The sequence below is a fragment of the Periplaneta americana genome, chromosome 15 (genome assembly GCF_040183065.1).
Source record: "Periplaneta americana isolate PAMFEO1 chromosome 15, P.americana_PAMFEO1_priV1, whole genome shotgun sequence".
Lineage (NCBI taxonomy): Eukaryota > Metazoa > Arthropoda > Insecta > Blattodea > Blattidae > Periplaneta > Periplaneta americana.
In genome coordinates, this window is record NC_091131.1 from 12,136,754 (window position 1) to 12,155,252 (window position 18,499).

Consider the following 18,499-nt stretch of genomic DNA (forward strand, 5'->3'; position numbering starts at 1 on the left):
TAACTATAATAATATTTAATTTCTAATGGTAATAATGTCATCAAACCACCTCAAGTTTCGTAGATTTGAATATCCAATATACAGCTGTACTCAGAAAATTATACACTGCAGAATTAGTTTTTAATAACAAATTGAATTGAACTCTAAATATGTCGGCAATCCTGCAGATCATGGCCTTCGTGTAATAGCGTATTGTTTATTGTAGTGTGTGTTTTGTTCTGAAATTCAATCAAGTCGGCCGTTATTGAATAAAATTAGTTCTCAAAACTGACAACAGATGGATTTTGGAAAACAGGAAAATTATGTAGGAAAATTGACATTTCACTGAAAACTAGTACTTTTCCGAAAAACTTTAGGTTCCAAGCTTCAAAATGAGGGGCCATTTATTAAAATCCGTTCAGCCATTTTCCCGTAATTTCCATTACCAGTTCAAATTATATATATAGATATATAAATGCAGTATGTTTATATTTTCAGATATGAGTCGTTCAGAGCAAAAGCAAATTGAGTGATGAGGTTTAAAGTAAAAATTCTGTAAAATACAGCGCAAAGTAGCAATTAATATGTCCTTCATACTATCCACTGACTACTAATAGTTTAAATAAAATGAATATTAATTGCTACTTTGCGCTGTATTTTAGTTTAACCCTCAATATCCATTTTTGACTTACACCACCTCTGCTCAGAACGGCTCATATAGTACTACATGGAAAACTCTAGTATAAAAAAAAAGTCACGTTTGCTTGATATTCTTCAAATTTTAAGTATTAAATAAAATTTCTAAGAATTCATTTATGTCGTCTAATAGGAATAAATGTTTAATTAATAAAGAATATTATATCTTACCTACCTTAAAGCAATAAGAAATTGTAAAAAGAAAAAGAAGGAACCTCACCGCCTCTTGCATTTCATAGAAGATTATTATTATTATTTAGCATTTTTGCTGAATTTTCGCGTTGATTTCTTAGTAAATCTTAAAGTTCGCCTGAAATTATGATAATTATATTACAGTTCTAAAGGATTATTTCTGTCTTTCAACACTCTAAGTAGGGGATTTAATGCTATTAGGAAATAAATTTGCCTCTGATAATCATCCAGCTGATCTACTACCCCCATCTATTTTTTTTTTTTTTTTATTTATTGAGTATGCCCCAACGAGTATAGACCTAACTCATAAATAGGGGCTATACAAGACCACATACATATGTTATACAATATAATTGAAAAGTCATGAAACTGCAGTCTGTGAAAACAAACAATAACACAAGAATTTATGAATGAAAGAAAGCAAAATAAGAACAAATAGTAAGATAACTTAAAGTTTTGGGCAGAAAGAAGAAAAAGTTTGAAACCATGAAATAAATAAATCAACTGGGAATTAAAATAAATAATCTTCCCAAAAAAAAACGTATTTTTAAACAATTCTTAAAACTCCGGCAATTTTGTAAAAGTCTATGTTCTAAAGGAAGTTGGTTAAAAGTTGTTCCTAAAAAATGGTTAAGTCCTTTCGTTCCATAAGTTACGGAGCTATGCTGAGAAAAATATATATTGTCTTTTTGTCTTGTTAAATAAATATGTATATCTTTATTAAACTCAAATGTAATATTACTATGTTGTAAATTGTTAATAACTTTGTACATGAAAATAGCAGCACCTGATTGTGCCTGAAGCCGTGGTTTTGAACCTACCCCAGCTGTAGGCCATGGTTTCGAACCAGACTTACACCCTTTAAGTCGTCAATATATGAAAATTTACGACTAGTGAATAAATAGGAACGAAACTATTTTGTTGGACGAGTTTTGGGTGTGGGACGAACCTTTCTGATAGTTGACTATAATTATTTATTTACTGTGCCACCTCTGCTTATCTTAAAAGTTGATAATTTACATTAACGTTTTCGATACATTTGTATCATCTTCAGATGTAGAGTGTTAAATAAACATTTATGATGAAAACCTTGCCTTATGGTATGGAACTTATTATAATTTTCGGATCTTGCTAAAGTCAATTGCTCTAACTTAACCTAATTTGGTCTATAATACACATGTTACATTAAGTTAAAATCATTTGCAGTCCATATAGTACAATTTAAAAGATTTAAAATTATTTAAAAGTGATATAAAGCTATAAATATAATCAGAGGAATATAAAACGTTTTAAGACACTTTAAAACACTGTAAGCACTTATTGGGTGTGTTTGCCAGTTTTTAACATCGTTAGATGGGGCTGCTTCTGTTGATCTTGATTTTAACAACGAACTAAAACGGAGTTAAAAACTGTTAAAAACTTGCAAACACAGCCAATAAGTGCTTACAGTGTTTTAAAGTGTCCTAAAACGTTTTATATTCTTCTGATTATATTTATAATTTTATATCACTTTTAAATAATTTTAAATCTTTTAAATTGTACTAAATGGACTGCAAATGATTTTAACTTAATGTAACATGTGTATTATAGACAAAATTAGGTTAAGTTAGAGCAATTCACTTTAGCAAGATCCGAAAATCATAATAAGTTCCATACCATAAGGCAAGGTTTTCATCATAAATGTTTATTTAACACTCTACATCTGAAGATTATACAAATGTACTGAAAACGTTAATGTAAATTATTAACTTTTAAGATAAGCAGAGGTGGCACAGTAAATAAATAATAATAGTCAAATATTAATAGCTTATCGGCATACCACAATATGAAATTGCTTTCTGATAGTGTTGTCGACTGTCATTTTAAACTTACGCAGCTTGGCGGCCTGTCCGTGCGTCACGATGACAACCAGCGCTAGTAAGATAGCGGACTTCATTCTTCTGATCACTGAGACAAGTAAAAGTAGATGTGACAGACTGGCCTTCGCCGGTGGTGGTGGAGTGGAATATATACCTGCGCCACAAATGCACGCACCTCCACTTGGGGTACCCGCCGCTGTATCGAAGAACCCCTCCAGAGGAGAAAGGGAGATTCGGTGGGAACACACGCCGACAGAGAGTCCGTCGTAAATTGGTATATTGTAATGATAGATATTATGTAAACACAACGAGGGGAAGGGACGAGATTAAAGACGGGGAAATATGAGTAGCGTAAAGGGAAGGATGTCAAGAAGGGGAAAATGTGGGGGAAGGCAAGGATACAATAGAGATGAAGAGTTTGAAAAAAAAAAACGAAGGGAAGGAATATGAAGAATAGGAAATGCAGGGAGGAATGGATGGAAAATTAGAACATGGATTTAAAGAAAAGAAATATATAAAAGGAAGAAGAGTAAGTGTAAAGGAAAACAAAACGGATTAATATAAAAAAAAAATAATAATAATAATAATAATAATAATAATACTTTCTTACTGGCTTTTAAGGAACCCGGAGGTTCATTGCCGCCCTCACATAAGCCCGCCACTGGCCCCTATCATGAGCAAGGTTAATCCAGTCTCCACCATCATATCCCACCTCCCTCAAATCCATTTTAATATTATCTTCCCACCTACGTCTCGGCCTCCCCAAAGGTCTCTTTCCCTCCGACCTCCCAATTAACACTCTATATGCATTTCTGGAATCGCCCATACGTGCTACACGTCCTGCCCATCTCAAACGTCTGGATTTCATGTTCCTAATTATGTCAGGTGAAGTATACAATGCGTGCAGCTCTGTGTTGTTTAACTTTCTCCATTCTCCTGTAACTTCATCCCTTTTAGCCCCAAATATTTTCCTAAGAACCTTATTCTCAAACACCCTTAACCTGTTGTCTTCTCTCAAAGTGAGAGCCCAAGTTTCACAACCATACAGAACAACCGGTAATATAATTGTTTTATAAATTCTAACTTTCAGATATTTTGACAGCAGACTAGTTGACAAAAGCTTCTCAACCCAATAATAACACGCATTTCCCATATTTATTCTGCGTTTAATTTCCTTCCGAGTGTCATTTATTTTTGTTACTGTTGCTCCAAGATATTTTAATTTTTCCACCTCTTCGAAGGATAAATCTCCAATTTTTATAGTTCCATTTCGTAGAATATTCTGGTCACGATACATAATCATATACTTAGTCTTTTCGGGGTTTACTTCCAACCCTATCTCTTTACTTGCTTCAACTAGAATTTCCGCGTTTTCCCTAATCGTTTGTGGATTTTCTCCTAACATATTCACGTCATCCGCATAGACAAGAAGCTGATGTAATCCGTTCAATTCCAAACCTTCTCTGTTATCCTGAACTTTTTTAATGGCATATTCTAGAGCGAAGTTAAAAAGTAAAGGTGATAGTGTATCTCCCTGCTTTAGCCCGCAGTGAATTGGAAAAGCATCAGATAGAAACTGGCCTATACGGAGTCTGCTGTAAGTTTCACTAAGACACATTTTAATTAATCGAACTAGTTTCTTGGGAATACCAAATTCAATAAGAATATTATATAAAACTTCTCTCTTAACCGAGTCATACGCCTTTTTTTAAATCTATGAATAACTGATGTACTGTACCCTTATACTCCCATTTTTTCTCCATTATTTGTCGAATACTAAAAATCTGATCAGTAGTCGATCTGTTACGCCTAAAACCACACTGATGATCCCCAATAATTTCATCTACATATGGAGTCAATCTTGTCAAAAGGATATTCGACAAAATTTTGTACGACGTCAACAAAAGTGATATTCCTCGAAAGTTACTACAGTTAGTCTTGTCCCCCTTATTAAAAATAGGTACGATTATGGACTCCTTCCATTGTTCCGGTACAATTTCCTTTTCCCAAATTGCAAGTACAAGTTTATAAATTTCGCTAGATAATGCCCTTCCACCCTCTTGTATTAATTCTGTTGGAATTTGATCAATACCTGGAGACTTGTACTTTTTCAGATTTTCTATCGCAATTTCGACTGCAGAAAGTGTGGGTTCCGGTATAAATGGCTCAGCAGTTTGAATTTGAATTTCGTCCTGATCATTTCTATTTGGCCTATGTATATTTAGTAGTTGCCCAAAATAGTTTTTCCATCTGTTCAGGATTGAATGAAAGTCTGCAAGCAAGTCACCATTCTCGCCCTTGATCACGTTTACCCTTGCCTGATATCCGTTCTTTAATTCCTTTATACCCTTATATAAATCTCGAATGTTATTATTCTTACTATTTGTTTCTATCTCATTCAGTTTTTCCTTCAAGTAATCTCTCTTTTTATTCCTAAGTGTACGACTTGCTTCCCGTCTTTCATTGAAATAATTATCTCTATTCTCCTCAATTGGATCCTGTAAGAATTTCAATTTTGCTTGTTTCCTTCTATCTACTACAATGGAACAATCTTCATCAAACCATGGTTTCTTTTCCTTAGTTTCATGATAACCTATGCTCTGCTCAGCTGCAATTTTGATATTATCTCGGATATTGTCCCACACGCTATTAACATCTAACTCTTCCTCAGCTTCGTCAGAAGTTGCTAAAGCAGCAAACCTATTTGAAATTTCAACCTGATAACGTTGCTTAGCTTCCTCGTCCTTTAATTTCAGAATATTGAAGCTATTAATATTAGCTTGTTATTCTACTCTCTTGGCTACTGATAGTCTTTCTCTTAGTTCTCCAATCACCAAATAATGGTCAGAATTACAGACTGCCCGCCTGAAAGTTCGAATGTCTACTATACTAGTACGTCTTCTTTTATCTATCAAGATGTGATCTATTTGGTTGTGTGTCATTCCGTCTGGAGAAGTCCACGTATATTTATGTATATCCTTATGGGGGAATGTTGTACTCTTTACAATTAAATTGGTTGATGTGGCAAAGTTGACTAACATAAGTCCATTGTCATTACTACTTACTTGTAGGCTCTTTTTTCCAATTGTTGGTTTAAAAATATCCTCCCGTCCTACTGTAGCTTTGAAATCCCCCAATAAAACTTTCATGTGATATCTAGGTAACTGATCAAAAGTGTGTTCCAATTCCTCATAGAAGCTATACTTTATATGGTCGTCTTTCTCTTCTGATAGGGTGTGAGCATTTATAACTACAACATCGCACCATCTACCCTTAAATACTAAATACGATAACCTGTCACTGATAAATTCGACCCTTTTTACTGCTGCTTTTTTTTATGTACAAAGAATCCTGTTCCTAATTGGTGATTTATGTTTCCTTCCCCATAATACAACAAGTAATCGCCTATTTGTGATATGCCATTCCCATCTAACCTAACCTCTTGTACTCCCACGAAGTCTATTCTATATCTAGCTAGTTCTTTTGCTACTAATGTTACAGCTCCTGTTCTATAAAGACTAGTTACGTTCCATGTACCAAATCTTATAACCTTTTTCCTTTGCTGTGGACGTGCCGGAGAATCAGTCCCATTCCGAGGTTTCGTAACAAGCTCTTTTTTACGGTGATGGGTTGTTAGCCCTTCGCCCAACCCACAAGCTGGAGGACCACCCCTTATAGGCTGTCCACGACTGCTTATTCAATATATTCGCAGCTACCCTCGAACGGCATACGAAAATTCAGAACAAAACATAATTTAATAATTGGTCAATGATAGTGATTTAAAAATTCAATAAGAAGTAAATTTACTCGTATTTTTTACCCATTAGCTATATACAAAATCTGTTACCGTGTTAACCAAAACAAATGAGAGTGATAAATGAACAAATCCCATTGTTCGATACATACAAATGTGTTACAATTTTGTGTATACGTTAATTTTCAAAAAAATTATATCAAATGTTTCAAAATGTAACTTACTTTTGATTCCATTTTTTTTATTTTACTAGGTTATTTTACGGCGCTTTATCAACAGCTTAGGTTATTTAGCATCTGAATGAGATGAAGGTGATAATGCCGGTGAAATGAGTCCGGGGTCCAGCACCGAAAGTTACCAAGCATTTGCTCATATTGGGTTAAGGGAAAACCCCGGAAAAAACCTCAACCAGGTAAAGGCTGGTTCACAATAAACCGGAAACGAGAATCTGAACGAAAACGGTAAAATTTTTGAAATGTGTACATTTAAACGTGAGCATTCAAAATTAACGAAAAGCTTGCCGGAGCCCGGGATCGGGAACGGAGAATTGGCCAAGTTTCAACTTTGGCGTTCACGTTTCCGATCACAGCCCACTAGATTCATTCTATTGACATCTAAAAGCTATTTTGTCGTCGTATATTTTGTAGCAAGGAGACCGTGACATAACCTATGCATTATTTTGTTCTGTGGTGTGCATCATGGAGCAAGTTTTATTTGATGAGATTCTAATATTGAGTGTTGAGGAAAATCCTCACGTTTACGATAAGCGGCGCGCCTCGTATAAAGATGAGAAAATGAAGGAGAATACGTGGCTTTCAATAGCTGCATCTTTGAACACCGATCGTAAGTGAATCATATTTTATTACTGTATTGGTTGTATTACACACTACATATTCATGCTTCAATTCAATAACTACTGTTGTGTTCATTTTTGTTTTATTACAAATGTTTCTTCTATAATTATTTTACGTTATGGTAGACTTAAAATAGGTTGTGATAATAGAGATGTATGGGCATATTTATAGTACCGTACTTAATGAATTGTTTCAGTTGAAATTTCGAAGTTGGTTAACCTGTGTTTATGTTGGCTGCCTTGTACTCATGAGAGAACGCCATTGGTCAATTATACACAGATAACGTCAGAATGCGTAATATCGACTTTAGATATCGTTATTGACATGCATATCGATATGCATAGTCGTCTACGTTCTCGGTTTATTGTGAATCAAAAATTTTCATATTCACGTCCTGTGCTTCTCGTTTTCATTCTGGTTCTCGTTCCCGGCTTATTGTGAACCAGCCTTAACTTGCCCCGACCGGGATATCCAACCCGGGCTACCTGGTTTCGCGGCCAGACGCACTAACCGTTACTCCACAGGTGTGGACCTTACTTTTGAATAAGCCTATATAATGAAGGGAAAGAGGTGGGATATGATGGAAGAGAAAGTGGAAGAAAAGTAGGAGTGGGATATAAAGAAGAAAAATGGAAGAAACTAAAACAAAGAGAAGACGAGAAGTTATAAATATAAAAGAGAGACAGAAGACGAGAAACGGAGAAAAAACAAACGAGGGAGTACAAATAGAAAATCACAAAAGAGAATTAAGAAGAATAATGAGTAGAAATCGAAAGACTGAGTGACGGATAGGGAGGATTGCAAAGAGAAGAAAATAAGAGAATAGCAAGACGTGAAAAGGAAGAAGATGTGGGAAGAAGTGTTGTAGTAGAATCAGAAAGAAATGAAGAATTGATAGATATGAAGTAAGAGGAATAGGAAGTAGAAGAAAATGAAGGAATATGGAAGAGAGGAAGATCATTGCTACAAAAAGGAAAATTAGGGAAGGAAAGTGAATATGAAACAACAAATAGTACATTAGTGTACAAGAAAACAGAGCATGGATGAACACAATTCCTACGCCATATCTCTTTGCATAAAGAAGAACTCCTTGAAACTTTTTGCAGACGACCTTTCCCTACAAGTTCAATTCCGTTCGTAGTCATTGACATCGCACATGTTTTGTACCTGTATGACAGACGTGTAAATAAGTGACGTGTTTTTCAACAGCTCTATTGCACATATCGTTTTGGTAAGTACATGACTTCTTAATGAATACAAATAGCTTCTGGAATCTTATCCGCAAACAAAGCCCGAGGAAACACCTGCCTGACACCTGGCGGTAAAGAAATAAGTTGGGGAACGTAAGTACGCGGAGAAAATTTTCCTGAATTCATTCATTCATTTATTATATTCCATAGATCTTACACGAGCAATGAAGCTTTAACATGTGGAACAAGTCAAAATTTTACAATATTAAAATTACAATTTTTACAAAATTTTACAATATTCTACAATTTTTACAGTTTACAATTTAGTAATTTTCTACAATGATGAGGTGAGGTCCGAGGATTCGCCAAAATATTGCCCGGAATTTTCCTTTTGGTTGGGGAAAACCTCGGAAAACCCCAACCAGGTAATCAAATAAAAGGGGTGAAATGAAGCGATGCCGAGGACTCGCCATAGACCATCCGGCTTCAGTCCTATGGCTGGGGAAACCTCGGAAGAAACCATTCAATCAAACCAAACAGGGGATCCAACCCAAGCCCGAACGCAGGTCCGGATCAGCAGCCCAGCGAGTCTGCCGACTGAGCTACATCGATGGCTCTGCTAAAAGTATACAATACATAGCCAATCAGATTATTAAATTTACAAACGCAAACGATCATTCATCAGTTGAGCTATATGTATAATACTAAACAAGCAAGTTAATTAAATTTATGCTCGACCATGCCGAAATGTAGTAATTATACACCTGGTAGCAGACCTTTAATGCATGTCATTAAAGTACACCTACTCATTAAAGGTCAGGTCTTTCAGCCAATGACGACTCAGGTTACAACTGTTCAGCCAATGACAGGTCAGCTTTCTACCGTTATAAAACCGCAAGTATTCATTATTCTCGGATATACAATGGAAAGAGAATTAGCGAAAAGTCACGGAGACTGGAAATCCAATACTGTCGCAGAAGGTTATGTTCTATTACTATAATAATTAGCGTTAATTGTAAATAATATTCAAATAAATTCAGTTTGTCATCTCGTTTTTCAATGTCTAATTTAATTTCAATGTTATCTCTGTAGGTTCTTATGGCCTAGCAAGGTCAATGTGGACATCTGTTCCTCGAAAAAAATCAATACTTTCGCGTCTGCGCATATCTCACAACATACGGGACATTGGCCAAGGTCAGATACAAAGAAAATTAATAATATCAAGTTAGAAATATGGTCGAGCATAAAAAGTCGTATGAAACTCGCCTATAATGGTAATTAAGAAGCTCGTATGAAAATTATGAAACTCGCTTGCGCTCGTTTCATAAATTTCCATACTCGCTTCTTAATTACCTTCATTATAGGCTCGTTGCATAATGCACTATTAAGGTATAAACAATTCAATCAGTTGTGATATACAGAAATTGATGATACATATAATGCAAACTACTTCAAATTACGAACACAAACAATTTATCAATAGAGCTATACAGAGTACTATTTAATTTAAAGCATATATAATTCATCGGCCAAAACTATACAAACATATACAATACAAAGTAAGCAGAAACACAAATCTCAGAGAATACGCTGAAATTTGAATCCCTATTCCTTGGAGAGAAGGCCTACTCGGTAATGTTACGTTTTTCAGGCGAATTTATAAGGTTGTACTCGCATTAATACGGTCTAATTAGACGCAGATAATTATGTATAACTCAGTATTTGAAGGACTTTAGTGGGTTCACTAGTTTGAGAAACTTCAAACCTATTACCTATTACTAATTAACTCCTAAGGCCCAATTTCACCAAACTTCGTTCAAATAACGCTAACAGAATGTTAACTAACGTGTTGTTAACAATTAAACATCCTGTTTTTGTAGACCTAATAGTGTTTCACCAACCATTTGAAATACTTTGGTTAGGTAATATGATGTTAAGGGACATTGGAACTATAGTCCCGTCGCTCTAATTGCCGGCAGCCAATCGCTTTGCAGGTCGGCTACATTTAAACGTGTGCGTCTTGTGATTCGCTGAGGAATACGTTATTCATTTCTTAAGGCTCGATAAATACTTAATATAATCGCCCGCCATTTTGGCTCTTTCGTTGGCGTTCGCAGAAAGCACACGAAGACGTTATTTTCCGCTCAATTATTTGCTGAATTGCGTGCGTTTGATTTATTATCGTAGGAGCTACGACACGATAATGTTTAACGGTGTGGCAAATAGATTCCTCGTATGGTAGCTCGGCAACGAAAGAACAAAAATGGCGAACGATACTACCTACCTAGACTTTATAGAGCCTTCACTTCCTAAGACGTAAGCAAAGAGGAGGAGTCACGCCGGGAATAACAGCGTCGCCACTATAGTGTCGTGCAATGTTCGAATATGAGAGGGGATATCAAGATACTACAAACTTCGCCCTACTCCATAGGCATCCCAACAGTACGTGGAAGTGAAGCGTGTAAACTGAAATAACAGAGTCCATTAAATAGTTTAATTTTTTATTTTATTGGGTTATTTTACGACGCTGTATCAACATCTAGGTTATTTCGCGTCTGAATGATATGAAGGTGATAATGTCTGTGAAATGAGTCCGGGGTCCAGCACCGAAAGTTACCCAGCATTTGCTCGTATTGGGTTGAGGGAAAATCCCGGAAAAACCTCAACCAGGTAACTTGCCCCGACCGGGATTCGAACCCGGGCCACCTGGTTTCTCAGCCAGACTCGCTGACCGTTACTCCACAGGTGTGGACTAAATATTTTAAATTGGGGAGGTTGTAAGATCATGATTTCATGGCCATCTAAACTCAGAATAATTAAGAAATAAGTATCCATGGAATTACAGTCTGTTTTATTCATGATGACGATTTCATGGCCGTCTATACTGCCCATAATCAACAAAGCAGTTAGAAAAAGTTTAATGCTATATCTTATAATGAGTAGGCCTACTATACAGAGTGTTTCCGAGGTGGTGTTACAAACTTTCAGGGATGATAGCGAAGGGCACATGTATCAATTTGAGATAAGGAACCCTGGTCCGGAAATGACCGAGTCGAAAGTTACAAGCAGAAATAGTTGTGTGGAAATGGAATAATTTTATTCCTCTGTACAACTTATTTATGTGTATTTATCTGTACATCTTACACATACTGTATTCATCTGACGTTGTTTACGTTGTCTACCTACAGTATTCCATTCAGTGCGCTGTCTGAGGGGTGGGGACAGGAAACTACACTAAAGCAATGCAGATAGCGTAATGTGTAACGGACATGGTCGGTCCTGATATGCACGTTTGTCAATAGCAGTGTATGTGTACAAGTTGCAGTGTTCCGTCGATCAGTCCTAGTGAAATGGAGGAGTACACGAGAGCGGAATATGCAGACCTGATTTTCGAATACGGATGAGCCAATGGGAACAGTAGACAAGCTCACAGATTGTATCGGACCGAGTACCCACGTAGGATACATCAGTCCCATACCATTTTTCCACGACTTTTCCAAAGGTTAAGGGATGGAGGGCACGTGGTGCCAAATTACAATTCCATTTCCACACAACTATTGTTGCTTATAACTTTCGACTCTGTCATTTCCGGACCATGGTTCCTTATCTCAAATTGATACATGTGCCTTTCGCCATCATCCCTGAAAGTTTGTAACAGCACCTCGGAAACACTCTGTAGATGTAACTTCAGAAAAATAGGGGCTAAAATGTAAATATGAATGTTTAATTTGTTACTTATTAATGTTACGTGTATTATTTAAGTAATGAAAGCTCGAAGCAATGCATTAGTTTCTTACTGAATGAAGTTTGTACATTGAATATTATTCTATTTTCTTTGGGAGTGCGTAAAATGAATAGCAATGCCTAAAGTAATGACTTACTTTTTACGCACTAGTGCAGAGGTCTCCAAAAAACGTATAGTCATTCGTGATCCCGATGCTGCCCGCCGAACACAGTGTGCTGTAGAGAAGGAGAGAAGGGGGAGAGACTCGTACCTCAACAAGATGGGAACGGTCAGTGAGGGATTGCGACAACGATCTCCTTATGTTTACAAATAATGACATCAAAAGGATAAGAAATATCCTACGTTTGTATATTATTTTGACATGATTACTATGAAGCCTTTACTTTTGATTGAGGAATATTCAATAATGGAATAATTTATTTCGCATTAGGGGAGAGTCGGGTAGTATCGGACATCGGGTAATATCGGACAATGAGTTTCTTTCATCTACCACACGATGATAGTACCTTATTGACATGGTTACGTTTCTGTGATGTCGCATAGAGAAACGTAACCATGTCATACAGGTACTACCATATGGTGGTAGATGAAATAAACGCACTGTCCGATACTACCCGATGTCCGATACTACCCGACTCTCCCCTACATTTAGAAGACATTCTGTATGCACGATTTTACAAATTCTCATTCTGTAAAGGGCTTCATTGATGTTCCATATTCCAAGTTAGAACATAGCTAACAAGAAGTTTTCTTGTTTAAGACTGAGGATACGTGTGTGATTTGTGTTTCTATTCTCTTGTTTCAAATGTATCAAAATATTTGTATGTATTTTACCTAAAATGAAATGAAAAACTACAAGTATGTCCTGCGAAACTGAGTGTAAACATATCGTAATATACTGATTATTATGTGTAACCAACAGTTATACAGACGTCCCAAAATAAATTATTTTCACATGTCCAGCACACTTGTAATTGTATGATATTCTTTGTGAAGAATCGAGTAGTGTCGTCGCAAGTTGAATTTTAAGATTTTTCGAACAAATTAAACATTTCATATTCTCCCCACTAACACGAAAATATATTTATCTTCCCTTTCATCCTTGAATGTACTACGTCCATGATTAGAAGACATTGTGAAACGGTGAAACACTCCGACCAACACAATGATAATGGCAGTCCGCCACTGCTCTTCGTTTGCGCATAAACATTGAGTACAGTACACGTGGAGATGGGTGAGGCGGACCGCGCGCATTACGTACTGGCTTCGGTTCCGTTCAGGGGCTTACTCGCGAGTACGCTTTTGGACACGTCTGCACTAGTGTTTTAAAGGCTCAATTTACGCACTGATAACAGTGGCTAAGATTAAAATTTACGCATTATCGTAGAAAAATCTAAATTAAAGCCAGAACACCATTGTATTTCTTACATAACTACAGTATATATAATTTATAGGGCCGCAACTACGAGGCAGTTTTCTGAACAGCTATCATTCAGTCTCATAAGAAGAGTTTTTACTCTGGTTGCGCTGTACGTGACGTTTTTAGTAGTGATTTTAATCATGTGAGTGCTATTATGAAACGTGATTAATCACATGTCGTTGAGACATCTTGACCTGGAGAATATTTCATTGACGTTGCATTTTTATAACTACATTCGGATGTTTTATTTCATTAGTTACGTATTACCCGGATACTATTACGGATGACATTTAGAACATTTGTTATATCATTTTATACAGGGTGTAAATAATATGAACTGCCAAAATTATATAGATAGTACATATCGTCCTTCGCAAGTCTTTCGTGGCTCCGACTTAAAGAACGTAGAATTTTACACTCTTTGTCTTTACTCTTTCGAATTCTGCACACTTCAACACCAAATTACCTTTCGTCTCGTTTCTCTTATCTATATTCTAACCACGACGTAAATACCAGATCATTTATCTGTGGCGCGTTAAGTATACCTCTTCATAGAACATCTCGTTATTCATAATCTTTTACAGTATCCACCTCGCGACAATGGAATTCCCTGTCACAAAGCATTAGGGGCTGCAAGACAATAAACACCTTTAAAAACAGCTTAAAAGATAACCTTCTAAGCATTTCACTCCAATCATACTGACTTAAACTATCACTGTCTACATTGTTACTCCTTCCTTTAGACATGCATCCTGATAGTGCTGTATTTTCAAAATTTTCTCATAATAATCTCACTCTATTATCTAACATTATTTTAAATATATTAACATTCTATGTATTTTAGCTTAATTCTGCTACATAGTTTGTATTTCAGTGTTTAATTATTAGTTCATAGTATTTTGTTGTTTAATTCGTAAATAACTCTTGTATACATGTAACTCTCATCTAAATCAAATTGTTGAATTCTTCGTAAGTTCATGCATATGTATATATACTTTTTGCTGGTTGAGTGGAAGAGAAGGCCTTACAGCCTTAACTCTGCCAGCTAAAATAAATCATTATTGTTATTATTATTATTATTATTATTATTATTATTATTATTATTATTATTATTATTATTATTATTATATCGGTCAACAAAATGTGTCTTAGTGAAACTTACAGCAGAGTCCGTATAGGCCAGTTTCTATCTGATGCTTTTCCAATTCACTGCGGGCTAAAGCAGGGAGATGCATTGTCACCTCTACTTTTTAACTTTGCTCTAGAATATGCCATTAGGAAAGTTCAGGATAACACAGAGGGTTTGGAATTGAACGGGTTACATCAGCTTCTTGTCTATGCGGATGACGTGAATATGTTAGGAGAAAATCCACAAACGATTAGGGAAAACACGGAAATTCTACTTGAAGCAAGTAAAGCGATAGGGTGGAAGTAAATCCCGAAAAGACTAAGTATATGATTATGTCTCGTGACCAGAACATTCTATGAAATGGAAATATAAAAATTGGAAGTTTATCCTTCGAAGAGGTGGAAAAATTCAAATATCTTGGAGCAACAGTAACAAATATAAATGATACTCAGGGGAAATTAAACGCAGAATAAATATGGGGAATGCGTGTTATTATTCGGTTGAGAAGCTTTTGTCATCTAGTCTGCTTGCAAAAAATCTGAAAGTTAGAATTTATAAAACAGTTATATTACCGGTTGTTCTATATGGTTGTGAAGCTTGGACTCTCACTTTGAGAGAGGAACAGAGATTAAGGGTGTTTGAGAATAAGGTTCTTAGGAAAATATTTGGGGCTAAGAGGGATGAAGTTACAGGAGAATGGAGAAAGTTACACAACGCAGAGCCGCACGCATTGTATTCTTCACCTGACATAATTAGGAACATTAAATCCAGACGCTTGAGATGGGCAGGGCATGTAGCACGTATGGGCGAATCCAGAAATGCATATAGAGTGTTAGTTGGGAGGCCGGCGGGAAAAAGACCTTTGGGGAGGCCGAGACGTAGATGGGAAGATAATATTAAAATGGATTTGAGGGAGGTGGGATATGATGGTGGAGACTGGATTAATCTTGCTCAGGATAGGGATCAATGGCGGGCTTATGTGAGGGCGGCAATGAACCTCCGGGTTTCTTAAGAGCCAATAAGTAAGGAAGTAAGTATTATATCGGTCCACTGAACAAAATGCCTAGTGAAATTTAATTATGTCTTGTAATTTTATTTTTAATTTGCAAAGTACCATGTTTTTAAGATTGATAGTAGATTTGTTTACATTTCGACTGAACGTAAATGTTTTACCAATAATAACTGTCAGTTCCCTTTTCCAAAAAAAGTTACACTAACACACGGAGGGATTACAGGTTTTGAACCCCTCCCTTTTGAACTTAAAAAAATTACATGTAGATTTGAGGCTTTGTTTTTACCCATAATCGTTTTCCCTTCTCTAATTTTTCACTGTGAGAGTAACAAAGTCTACATCGACATAAGGTAGACCTATAGTCCTCCTACCCCTCCTTCAGTATATTCATAATAACAGTTTCATTCTTCATCCTTGGTCAGTTCTATGTTCCATTATTGTGTTTAATTAAATGTATCTAAATATATTTGATTGTTTCTATATATATATATATATATATATATATATATATATTTATTTATTTATTTATTTATTTATTTATTTATGCCTATAACAGGGCAAGCCCCAATTATAATAGACAGTACAGATATTCGTTTACAAAAAAATCATAGATAACACGAAAAAAAAAGAGATGAAACAGATACAAGTGTAAATACAAATTAAAATGGAAAATCAGAAAAGAAAAGAAAAAGAAAAAGAACAGACAAATAGATACTACCTAAATAAAAGACACAGATACAGATATAAATGAAAAATACAAAATAAAATAAATGAAAAATAGTTAAATATAGATATCATAGCCAAAAATGTAAAATGTAGCTATAATTGGCAAATTACAGAGTAACAAATAGCAATGTTATATAAAATCAACTACCTTCAGTATATTAATAAGAAAATGTTTGTATTCCATGTAAGAAATGCAGAAATCTAGATCCCATGTTCTACATATTTCATTGAAATTTGAACACATTTTTAACACTGGTGAATTTTTGTGTGCTGAAGTGTTTGGTTTTTTATAATATAACAACTGACGATTTCTTAAATGTGATGTTCTAGCGTTAATCTGGATTTGTGATAATATTTCGCTATTATCCAGTAGACCGTTGAATATTTTATATAATAAAAGTTGTTCAGCATGTAATCTACGACTGGCAAGAGACATTAAATTAAATTCAGCAAGTAGATTGTTGTGTAGTGTAAAGTGTCTTACCTATCACATACAAATATATATATATATATATATATATATATATATATATATATAATTAATGTGTAGATGTAATAATGACACAAACATTTTAAAAATAAATTAAAATATGTTAAAAATTGGATTGTTGTGGAAAAAGTTACGTTTCATAAACTTTAAAAGGTTATTCACGAATATATGTTCCATTAGAACAGTGATGTCAACTGATGCCCATTGGAGCAAGCGCGCGCTTTAGAGCCCAGGAGAGCTGAGCGCTTAACAGCGGAAAGGAAAGAGACAGACGAAAGAGGTAGTATATGCCGCTTGGTCGAGCTATATTCAGGGATGGGCAGCACTGATTGATTCAATGGATAAAGGGAAGATAACTTATTAAAACTGTATCCATGTTAATTCTTAGATTTGTCTGAGAAGTACAGGGACATCATTTTATTTTTACTAACATTTCTAATATTAACCTGGCTATACTTTGGAACAACGATTAATAACCGGAAACCCCCTTCCACGACTGGAGTTCGATGATACTGGCGTACTATACGAACAAAACACCTTACTAGGAATAGGAGGGAAGAAAAGTACTTCATCCATGTACGTAAACTAGGAAATATCGTGATTTTGAGTTTGATAATTTTCATTAGATTTTTGTTTAATCTAACTTAAATACAGTGCAGTATTAACAATGAGTGTTTTTACTCACGAACTGAGCTTTCCATGCGGACGTATTCATTATGCACTGTATACTATCTACAGCACATTAGCGTACACTATAGAGAATGAAGTTAAATTGAAAAATAATCATAATGTGGATATTTATACACATTTTTTAAAATGGTAGCCGTTCATTTCGATACAGGCTTCAGTTCTAATGTGCATATTATCGCACTATAGACTATGGTACCTAATACCAATTACCAGGTTGAAATAATTCTGTACCTACTCTATAAAAGAGACCTTACGTACTGTAAATTCAATCTTCACTTCTGCCCGATCCGGAAAGATAAAAATACTCAGAAATGCTATCTACTGTCCATCCAAGTGGTTACGTCGCAGCGTCGTAGAAAGGGAGGAAATCATGTGACAGTTAATTACTTAACGAGGCCCTTTTATTTAAGTTATTTTAAACAATTGTATGGGTATAATATTACGTAGACGTCCAATTTCTAACAGAAATTAATGTTCTCAGAAAAGAGCTAAGACAGCCCAGCCACTAGCATTTACAGAGAGGCGAATAGAAGCAGGTGGGGGAAACCGGGATGCGACGTAGGCAAATGGAAAATGATGCAATATTGAAAGGTCTTTCATCACTGGAAAACGTGAACATATTTTTGGAACGTACTGTTTTCTATGACCGTAAGGCTACTATGACTGTATGGATCTGTGTGGAGAACTGTTGAACTTCGTTAGTAGAAGGAGTGGGAGTGAAGTACATTCAAAAACTCAGGTACAATAAAAATTGAAGTAAAAA

General features: G+C 35.5%; 1 protein-coding gene across 1 annotated transcript in view; it reads right to left on the reverse strand.

Moving 5' to 3' along the window:
* Window positions 1-2,890, reverse strand: part of LOC138714643 (protein takeout-like) — a 55,108-nt gene extending 52,218 nt beyond the window's left edge. Inside the window, exon 1 of the mRNA XM_069846692.1 lies at window positions 2,740-2,890. Coding sequence (XP_069702793.1) covers window positions 2,740-2,803 — 64 coding nt within the window. The 5' untranslated portion in view covers window positions 2,804-2,890. The remainder of the gene's footprint in view (window positions 1-2,739) is intronic.
* Window positions 2,891-18,499: the final 15,609 nt, after the last annotated feature.